General features: G+C 44.9%; 3 protein-coding genes across 3 annotated transcripts; 2 read left to right on the plus strand and 1 right to left on the minus strand.

Annotated features, from left to right (window-relative positions):
- Positions 1–1,012: 1,012 nt before the first annotated feature.
- cldn35 (claudin 35) lies at positions 1,013–1,962 on the plus strand. The gene has a single exon (XM_062410330.1). The coding sequence runs from the start codon at positions 1,273–1,275 to the stop codon at positions 1,960–1,962; it is 690 nt and encodes a 229-aa protein (XP_062266314.1). The 5' UTR covers positions 1,013–1,272.
- A 300-nt stretch (positions 1,963–2,262) lies between these two features.
- Positions 2,263–4,935, minus strand: airim (AFG2 interacting ribosome maturation factor). The gene is made up of 4 exons (XM_062410331.1): positions 4,482–4,935; positions 3,541–3,720; positions 3,339–3,457; positions 2,263–2,796 (listed from the first exon to the last, which is right to left on the minus strand). The coding sequence occupies exons 1-4, from the start codon at positions 4,748–4,750 to the stop codon at positions 2,756–2,758; spliced, it is 609 nt and encodes a 202-aa protein (XP_062266315.1). The 5' UTR covers positions 4,751–4,935; the 3' UTR covers positions 2,263–2,755.
- Positions 4,936–5,008: 73 nt separating this feature from the next.
- cdca8 (cell division cycle associated 8) lies at positions 5,009–8,607 on the plus strand. The gene is made up of 11 exons (XM_062410329.1): positions 5,009–5,142; positions 5,424–5,516; positions 6,267–6,395; positions 6,566–6,606; positions 6,739–6,814; positions 6,920–6,987; positions 7,094–7,176; positions 7,277–7,375; positions 7,679–7,808; positions 8,089–8,175; positions 8,289–8,607. Exons 2-11 carry the CDS (start codon positions 5,426–5,428, stop codon positions 8,322–8,324), a joined length of 840 nt encoding a protein of 279 aa, XP_062266313.1. The 5' UTR covers positions 5,009–5,142; positions 5,424–5,425; the 3' UTR covers positions 8,325–8,607.
- Positions 8,608–10,329: the final 1,722 nt, after the last annotated feature.

Genomic DNA, 10,329 nt, shown 5'->3' on the forward strand with positions numbered 1-10,329 from the left:
TTGTCGAGGCCCCCCCTGTGTTGTCTTTGTGTGAACTGATCCACCTACAGACGCCGCTCCATCCAGCTCACCCTCCTTTTGTTAGTCTCACCCTCTCTTTGCCCTCTCCCTCTCTCCCTCCCTCCCTCCTGCGTCCCTGTGTGTTGGTTTCCTGGGGTTCAGTGTAGCTTGTGTAGGTACCTGATGCTCAGTTTGCCCAGAAGTCTCACTACGCTGCCCTGATTTGTTATTTATGCTCTTGCTGGAACTGGATTGACCCATTTGGGCTGCGTGGATACCGGAGGAAGCGGTCGGGGGGGAGGGTGAAGCCTCGTCAAGTGGCCTCGTCAAGGCTTTGGACCCCGGCGTGTTTATTGTCACTGAGGACGCACTTCAGCCGGCAGCCGCAGATGAGATCTGCTGCTTGTTTCCCTCTGGAAACCTCAGATAAATCACCGGAGGAACCTTTTATTTTTGATTGACCTGTGCGGCCGATTGTTCATCTCCTGTGGATTATCTCCTTTATTCATTCCGTGGGGACGAAACCTTGGATTTCTGTCGACTCGAGGTAACAAAGCCAGGACGATTGTTATTCTGTGTAATCAAGCATCTCTGTTTTGAACCTGGCGGTGACAGGAGACACTCGCAGCAGCATCGGTGGCCTTGAACCCAAGTATCAGGTTTTATCTGTCTCATCCACGTAGGTAAGGCTACACCAAACCAGGAGAGTGGCATTGAAATACACTGCAGCTCAGCACTCTGCCTCCTGGGCTCCAACCACAGACGACGGCAGAGGAAACACTTTCTTACACTAAAACCATCCAGTCTGGCTGAGATCCATCTTTTCCCCACCAGGCCTGGAAAGTGAAGCCTGATTGATCCCTGCTCCGGTGGGCTGTCACAGGTGGCTGCACAGCTATTGGCTACTCAATAATGCATTGACTCTAACTCGGCAGTGGAAAGACAAAAGGGGGAAAGTGTGAGAGCCTCTGATCCTTTTGAAAAAAGGTGGACGACTTTCGAGAGAGAGCCGGCGATTACATCTGGATAAACCAGAGAATTGAGCAGATGTTGAAGAGAAAGAGGAAAAGAGAAGGAAATGGCTGCTGACAAAGTGAGAGCGAGGCGAGGACCTTGAGAGACGAGGACAAGACAAAAGACAGACAAGTTAAACCAAGGAGTGGACTTGGAAGATCAAACCAACAAGAAGAAAATCTCACCACAAACAGACCAGAACAGATATCGGTGATCGCTCAGGAGAAGCTGTGAGACAACCAGGAGGCTGTTGTCATCATGGTGAACACTGGCATGCAGCTGATCAGCTTCACCTGCGCGGTGACCGGCTGGATCATGGCCATCGCCGTCACGGCCTTGCCCCAGTGGAAGGTCTCGGCCTTCATCGGCAGCAACATCCTGACCTCGGAGATCAAATGGGAGGGCATCTGGATGAACTGCGTCTACCAGACCACCGGTCACATGCAGTGCAAGACGTACGACTCCATGCTGGCCCTGCCGCCGGACATCCAGGCTGCCCGCGCCCTCATGTGCCTGGCCATCTTCATGGGCTGGCTCTCCTGCACCGTGTCCTGCTGCGGCATGAAGTGCACCACCTGCGCCGGGGACGACCGACGGGCCAAGGCCGGCATCGCCCTCTCGGGCGGGGTTCTCTTCATCCTCACGGGCCTGTGCGTCTTGATTCCTGTCTCCTGGACCGCCAACACCGTCATCCAGGATTTCTACAACCCCAACGTGCCCCTGATGCACAAGCGAGAGCTGGGTCAGGCCATCTACCTGGGCTGGGCGTCTGCTGTCATCCTCATGATCAGTGGAGCCGTGCTGAGCAGCACCTGCCCCCTCATGGAGAGGAGTGGCCGATACCGCAGAGGGTACATCGGACGGAGCTTTGCTAATTCACCCGCCTCAGCACCAGATCCCCCAAAACCCATCACATCCAACAGTCTACCCCTGAAGGAGTACGTATAGGAAGAGAGAGGGGGAAGATGATGCTGGTAAAAACTTTATCTCTGGTTCTTTCCCAAACTTCCTGTCCCAGGTTTGAAGTCCGTGACTTTTAAGCTACAAATCGATATATATATATATTTATCATATATTCAATTTACATTTTGTTTAGTTTGTTTATCTCTTTATATGGTTAAACCTGTCTCCAGTATTTAAACACATTCCTGTTTGTGTGAAGTTTGACTTTTACTGTGATCTATATTAGTGCCTGAGAAGAGCCCGATGCTTTGAATGTCAAATCAACAGCATTTCACAAGACAAGTATGAATGTGAAGATGGCTTTAATGATGGCTGTGCTGTGAAGAATGCAGTGATTTTGTATATTTATTCTCTGACCATGTCATTACCTCCACATCTGACACATGAAGCCTTGACCAAGTTTGCAAACATCAGAAATGTGAAATAAAACGAGTTTGGTAAAATGTGATTGAGTGTGATGGATTTCCCTGAAATATCATTTGGCTTTGGATCATTTTTGCCATCACGGAGGATAGAAAGTCATTTTAATATTTCAGTATGAAGTGGTGCCACAATGTCTTTGTGTGGTTTCTCTCCCCTTCTTCTTGGAGTACTACTTGAATGTATATACAGTCTGGTGCTCACAGATACTTCCCATCCTCGAACTGATCTGGAGACGTTTATCAGACTAGATAAAAGCATCTGAACATCCATCCAAGTTGAACACGTACATATAGTAAGTTCTCTTCCAAATTCCCTGAGGTGCTCAGAGTTCCACTCAGGTTCCTTTTAACTGTCCTCACTCGGAATCCACAAAGAAGGACACTTTGCAAAGTGAATCTGAAAGAGGACAGAGAAATAATTAGGTCAACCTCAAATCCTCAGGGTTATTTATTTAATATGCATCCTCACTACTAACACTGGTAGCGATAGAAAAATGACTTTTAGATTTTGTCTTCCATTGGTCTACGTGCAGCTTGAATTAAAACAGTTATTCAAAGTGGCTTTAGATCAATTTTACAACATTTTGCAATCAAATCTCCATTTTATTGCACAAGAGTTTTATGGGAATTCGCATATTTTGATCAACTATCTAAGTGAATAAAAGGAACATCTACAAAACCCAGCTTGTGTCATAATACATTAAGAAGTGAATGAACGGATTCAAATGGTCGGTGAAGGTGTTACTTAATGTTTAAAGTTATTTAACCTATAAAAATGAACCTTTCAAATATAATAACATGTATTTTCAAATGCTAAATACTTTACATTTTCAGAGCACAAAACAGTGATAACACAATAACAATATTAGTTTATAAAGTGAGTAAAATCTTAATAGTAGAAGAGAACATGATTTGATATATTAACATTAATCTTGTTACCTGTGATGCCGTCTTCTGCACTCGGAGACTCTAACGATTTCCATCTTTTTGGAGCAGACTCTAAAAGAGAGAGGTTGTCGGCTCTCAGCATCTGAAGAAGTGTTTTCCTCCTCAGGAATCTGAACACATGAGTTGAGGAGAAAAAAAAAAGCCCCAGATATAAAACACAAAGCCCAATGCAAACAAATACATAAAAGGATACTGCTGCCGATAGTGACGCTCGGCATCCTGCAGCCACTCCAGCATGTCGGCGATCGACGGGGTGATTGGTGAGCGCTCGGTGACACTGAGGACATCCAGGCTGTCTGTGTTCTGCTCGTAAAGCTGGACGACCAAAACGACCTGGTTGCTGATGGCGTCTCGGACAGACTGAAGCGAGGACCTGAGGAGAAGAGGGAAGAAGAGATTCAAGGGCTGAAACATGGATGGATATATAAAAATATGTCCAGCTCACATGTTCAAACTGTAACAAAACCTGACACATGGGAGAATAACAGTGTATACATGTGATGGAGTATATATGTGTGATATATGTGCTCGTACTGGTTTACACCAATGGTGTGCCAGTAGTATCTGATGCTATAACAAGAGTGGCATCTGCCAATGAAACAGGGACAACACACACACAGCAGTATTTCTCTATTTGGGGACAATAAGACTTGTCGAATATGTCAATGGCCAAAAGTGCCATAAGCCAGAAAAATGACAGAAACACACCAATAATCACCAGTGAAATATTAATCAATATCACCACAAAAATGGGACAATGGTCCATTGAACATATTGCCTCTGTCAGACTGTCACCCTGGTGGCTGCTGCTTTAATGACTGATTTTCTGACTGATTTCATTCACAAGTTATGACTGTAATAGTGAAAATCTGTCGACAGTGATGAGAGTGTGTACATCATCACCATTTTACAGATTCAAGAAGGTTTATTGTCATTCCAGAATATGAGGCACATGAAACTAGAAGTCACCGGTAAGCAGCAATGAAATAGAAATACTAGAATCTAAAAACTGAGCAGAAGCAGCCCATAAAACAATACAACAATAGAATCTCAATCTAAACAATGTTAAAAACCATGCAAATGAAAAAGTGTATCTTCTGAGTCTGAGTTGCACTGTTCATCCCCCCCACTTACATCTTCTCGTGGAGTCGGAGCAGGACCGTGTCAGTGGCCAGAGACAGCTTGAAGCCCAGACGCTCCTCCAGGTCAGGGAAGTCTCTGAGCGGCGTGTTGGGGATGTGGACGCGGGACAAGGCTCGGCTCTGCTCGGCCAGGTTCCCCAGAGACACCATCAGAGGGTCGCACTCCGCCAACACACTCTTCCACACTTGCTGGTTGCTCTCCACGGTCTTGAAGCCTTTCCTCAGCGCCTGATGGACTGATGCTACCTCGGGTTTGGACATTTCAGGAGCCGATTTTACACATAAATCCAATTAAAAAATAAACCTGAGTGTATAAAATAAACTAATCATGGTTTTAAAAACATGTTGCTATAGTTTTAGATAAAACAACATGGTTAATTCGCCTCCTTTCAGCCTTTAACACTGTGTTTACGCTGCTGCTGAAAACATCACATTTCCACCATGTTGCTCTAAACACCACTTCCGGTCTTCTGACGTAAAAGCCATCAAACGTGCTACGATTGGCCGAGAGCTGCTTTTTCCGCGACGTGCAGAGAACGCGCGTCCTGATTGGCTGATTCGGGATGTGGGCCCCTCCCCGCGCGTAGATTTGAAAACTGCTCAGAGAAGAAGGAAGAGCCGAGAGTCCGACCAGCGAAAAAACACACAACCAGGTAAAGAAAAACCCGCACAACACACACCACGCTGGTAGAACACAGCAGTTTGAGTTGTTTGTGAAGTACTTGTACTCGTGGAGGAAGTGATACACCGAAGAAAGCGGATGTATTGTCCGGGGAAGCTACGACTCATGCTAAGTAGCTAGCTCCAACGGCTAGCTCGCTAACGTAACACCTGTTTAAACAAAAATAAAGATAACAATGGCGTCCGGTGGTTGTGTCGTCGTCCTTGTTGTTCACTCGTGAGTAAACTGACTTCCTGCCCCCGTGCTCCCTAGACATGGCGCCGAGGAAGAGAACCACCAAGCAGCGGAAGAACAACCCCAGGTCCGCCAAGCTCGAGGCTTTCCTGGAGGACTTCGACAGCGAGGGTGACTACAGAGCTCCGGTCATGGAGGAGAACTTAGACGTGTCAACGTGCAGAGACACTTAAATGTTATAGAGTCACACGAGTCATCATAGTTCAAGTTTAAGCTGTTTTAAAAAAACACTGAAACCTTATATAAGCATCTGCATCGATATCATCTTTGTTTTTATCAATGAAAACCACATAAGTCCAATTTAGCTGGTTTCATTCATGCAAATGTCAACCACTTGTATTTACTGTAAAGTAGTTTAAGTCAAGTGTACTATTTTAAGTCTTCATGCGCTTTATCTGTAAATACTGTGATGGACTGGATTGTGGAAAGTGGCACAAAGTGTAAATACTCACTCAGTATTTAATCACATTCCATTATGAATACTGTGTTTTCTAAAGTAAAACATATGAAGACAAGCATCTAAATATCAGTGCAATAGACAGTAAGACAGATTAATGGTCTTATTGAGTCTATGATGTTGTATTAAAACAGATTTCAGACATTTAAGACCATTGATATGAGATGAATATTAAATGTTGTCGTACATTAATATATACACTGATAGGTATTCTATTAAGGCTTCCTCACATTAGTTTGTAGTGTTAACAAATGGTATCCACAAACTGATCCTGATGTTTCTCTAACTTTCGGTACAGCAGGTTCTTAAAAGCCGATTTATCTTTATTTTACTTTATAAACTGCTGGGTTGTGTTTTTATGTGACACTGCCTAAACATCAACCCCACCTGCTGTGTTTCTCTAGTGAAAACAAGAGTTGGACAAATAAAAGAGAAGCTCAACCAGCTGCTGAAAAATGTGGACAACAGCTACAACATGGCTCTGATCAAGTTGCCCAGGCACATCAGGCAGATGCCCTGGATGGAGCACTGCAGTAAGTAAACCCAGGAAGGACTTTTAGAACCACAGATGCTTATTATTATTTGAAATGCTGAATCGTCTCAGGGTATCTGCAAGTTTTAGATGGGTTTGGGTTTCTCTTGCTGCAAAGATCATTAAAACCTTATGTCATTCAATGCATTAACCCCACATCTGTCTCTGTAGATCCTGAGAAACCAAAGTCCCCCGAGGTGGATGTTTCAAAGGTGAGTGGATGATCTTCAGACAACAGCGACACAAGGTTTAGATGGTGTCAGCAGACATGGCTCGACATTGTCAGTCTCTTCCTGTGTTGAGTTCAGCACTATTTTCAGTGTTTCCTTCACGTCTGTTCACAGAGAGAAGAGGAAGCTGCTATCGTTGAGAGCGTCGTGGCCGAGGATCATGCAGTCCTTCTAAAATCGGTCAAGAAACGTAAGTTCTGATAATAATAAAGCAAAGCAAAGTTCCATCGCTGATGCTAATTAGATAAATGGAGGATTTTTGCAGAATAATTAAATATATTTATTTTTTCTGCAGCATCCAAAAAGAAAGCTGGAGTCAAATCCAGTTCAGAGGATGAAAACAGCCCGAACACAACAAGGAGGGTTAGTGGCTGTTTTTCAATCGTTTACATACGAAAGACACAAAACACAACTGAGTGTTAAGAGCCAAGTTGATGAATGAATAAATGTGTTGTTGTTCTTAATTCAGGGGAAAACAACGAGAAAGCCCCCGACTACGTCCAAAAGAGCGAAGGCGCTGGCCGTCAGCAAGCAGGGCGCCTCCATCAGACGGTATGACATCATCCTTCTCTGATTATTACAACCCCCCCCCCTTCTTTATCATGCCATGCGTGTGTGACACTAACGTGTGTGTGTGTGTGTGTGGGTTCAGATCGAGCAGGAAACCTCTGGTGACGCCTGCCAGGAGCATGATGGATCATTCCATGATGATGGGACCCACCCCCCTCGTCACGCCACGCTTCGACCCGAGGTAAACGTCAGTGCTCGACTCTTTCAGGATCTTCAGCAGCCAGAACCGACACTTAGTTCGGAGATAAACTTGTTTTAGCCACGTGTTCGTGTGGATGACCGGATGTGAGTGTGATTGTTTACATACTATGGGCACCGGAGACCTGCTCTAGCAGCTATCTATCTAATTGGAAATGCTCTCGCATGGGGGGGCCGTCTTGCTCAATTTACTCTCTCGTAGCTTGTGTGTTCTTTTCTAAACCGGAGACATTATCCTCACCGAGGGGCTCGCGTTACTCACCATGTCTCTCTTCTCGCCCCTCAGGCTTCCTAAGACCCCTGCTGTGAGAGTTCCTCGCCACAAGGAGAGGGTCTATAGCATCTCAGTCAATGGCTCTCCCATCGCAGCAGGAAACGAGGACATCGTCATCAACGTCCCCATCGGCAACGGAGAGGTGAGCGCACAGGGAGTCGGACTCGGGGCTCCGGGTCCTACGAGACGATGTGGTATTTAAGTGATGAATTGTCGACAAAGGGCAGCCTGGTATTGAAGAGCCAAGAAAATCAGATCTAATGATGTACAACAGTGTTTTTTTCAGTTATGAATTCAAGATTTATCCTGTTTCTTCTGTTGAGGTTTTACCTGGGGGTTTTATTTGGGCTTTTTTGGGACGTGAAGACCTTTTTGGTGTGGACTGATTCACTAACTCTTTGTCTTGTGTTGTGTTGGACCAGAGCGTCCAGCTGTTGGCCAGTCAGATGGACTCTGTTGATCTGTCGCTGCTGGATGAAACTGCCCTGAGGAGCATTCGACTGCTGAAGGTTCGGTGTATTGATCACGTCTGCAGGACTTTTACCGCAGCCTACCCCTGGAGCCTCTTTTCTCATCATTGTGTCTCTCTCTCTCTCTCTCTCTCTCTCTCTCTCTCCCACAGAATCGACTCACAACCCTGTGTGCGAAATCCGAGTGACCGAAGCGTCCACTGCTCTGATTCAAGACTTTTTCTTTTTTCTGATACCATTGGTTTAGAGGGGATGGCAAGATTTGAGTAGTTCTGCCTTTGCAGCTTTTATAAGATTGTTTTACTGTTTATTCTTTTATTCTGTTGTAAATAGATTCTTATCCTACATTTTTTGGTTTCCACTCAATCTTTCTATACAGTAGCTTGCATTTATATTGTTAGTGCAAATGCATTCGTCATGTAAATACTTTAACCTTTGTCTGCAAAACATATAAAAGGGTTTTGAAGAACAGTTTTGTGATGTGGTTTTTCTGAGGGTTCAATCTTGATGACTCCATAGGATTAATGAGTGCATCACTTCCAATGTGTCTAAGTCTAACATTTAAACTTTAAGAAGTCCTTTATAGGTCCAAATCATATCAACGTTCATTTAATGATTATTTTGTTGCACTTTAAAACAAATTATCTTTAAGAGAAATGTCAAAATGTTGTAGTTCTCTCAATTATACAAATTTAACATGAAATAAAACTACAACCAAGACCAACAGGTAACTTTGACATAAGAAATCATCTGTTTCCATCATTTGTAAAAATTCTCAGATTCATGGACAGTTCAAGTCTTTCCAAACCGGCTGTACCATTACACACTGACCACTAGGTGGCAGCATTTCACCATAGGAAATGAGGTTGCTTCATTCTCTCATTTTTGACCGGAGTCAAAATCATGATTGTGTTCAGGCCGAAGATAAGGAGTGATTGAGACGGGTCAATTTGCTGCATCTTTAACACTGTCTTTATAGTTAGTGACATTTTATTGGCGGAATATTTAAATGTACCATGTGTCTGGTTTAATGTAAAGTTACAGGAGACAATGAACATCACTGCTATACTGAGGTTTATTTATGATTCTGCTGATTTACAGGTTAATAAATTTGCCTCAAATCATCTTTTAAAAAAATGGATCAACTCCTAGCAGAGCTGCCATCTCCTGGCACAGGAACCAGCCCTCTGACTTCCTCCTGTGTGTTGTTTCCCCTCCTATAGGTTATCAAACTCTTGCTTTTGCTTATGTAGGAAGTTCCTTGTGTCCTTTTCGCGACTTTGTTTACACCGAGGGACTTTAGCGAGTCACGTGACCTGCTGTTGGCAGGAAGTGGCAGCCTATCCCACTCCTGGCACGGGAACCTGCACTCTGACTTTCGGGGGGGACATCATAACGCTGCCAATTAGAAGTCGGTTCAGGTTGGTTAGGCCTGATGAGCTTGTTAGGGTCCCCACCTGGGATGATGAACTGGGTCAGACTGGGCTTCACCTTCAGGCCCGGACAGACGGGCAGAACTCCTCCGTTATTCCCTCCGGATTCTCATGCATCACATGCTACAGAGCCGCACCCCACGGAAACTCTGTGCACCAAGCTGCAACTAGGGCCTAGCACCTTCCATCTGTATCCATCTCCAGTGCTTTATCATCTTCTCTCTCTCTCGTTGTGTTGAAGAGGCAAAAAACCCAAAACTCTGCATCCCCACAAACAGCAGATGTTGTGGTCAGTGGTGCATGCAGCTCTGCTCCCTCGTTAGCGGAGCAGCGAGCCCTCGCGCACCTGCTCTACATATCACAGAGTTTTCCTCGCATTGCCTCTGAATGGATCGGAATCTTTTTTTATTCTCTAGGTGGGTGGAAAATTGCAATTTTGCACGGATGGCTCGGTTTTCAGTAAGCACGCAGGCAGTGGCACGGTGACAGGTGCGGTATGGATGGGGCGGATTTTGAGGTCACGGAGCGACGCCGCTTCATAAATCATCCGCTGAGATGTTTGGGATGAGGGACTGGAAGCCGAGAGGGAGAGACACAGGACAGACATGCTTTGGCACAACTGACTCCTTGTTGGCGTTCTCTCTTCTGTCATTGTGTTGTTACTTTTCAGTGTCGTTCAACTCATAATTAAACACAGTTTGGTTCATTGATTAAAGCAGAGTTCAGGAAAGAAGCTCCTTCAAACTCAGTAACTAGCTCA

This window comes from Platichthys flesus, chromosome 17, assembly GCF_949316205.1.
Source record: "Platichthys flesus chromosome 17, fPlaFle2.1, whole genome shotgun sequence".
Taxonomy (NCBI): domain Eukaryota; kingdom Metazoa; phylum Chordata; class Actinopteri; order Pleuronectiformes; family Pleuronectidae; genus Platichthys; species Platichthys flesus.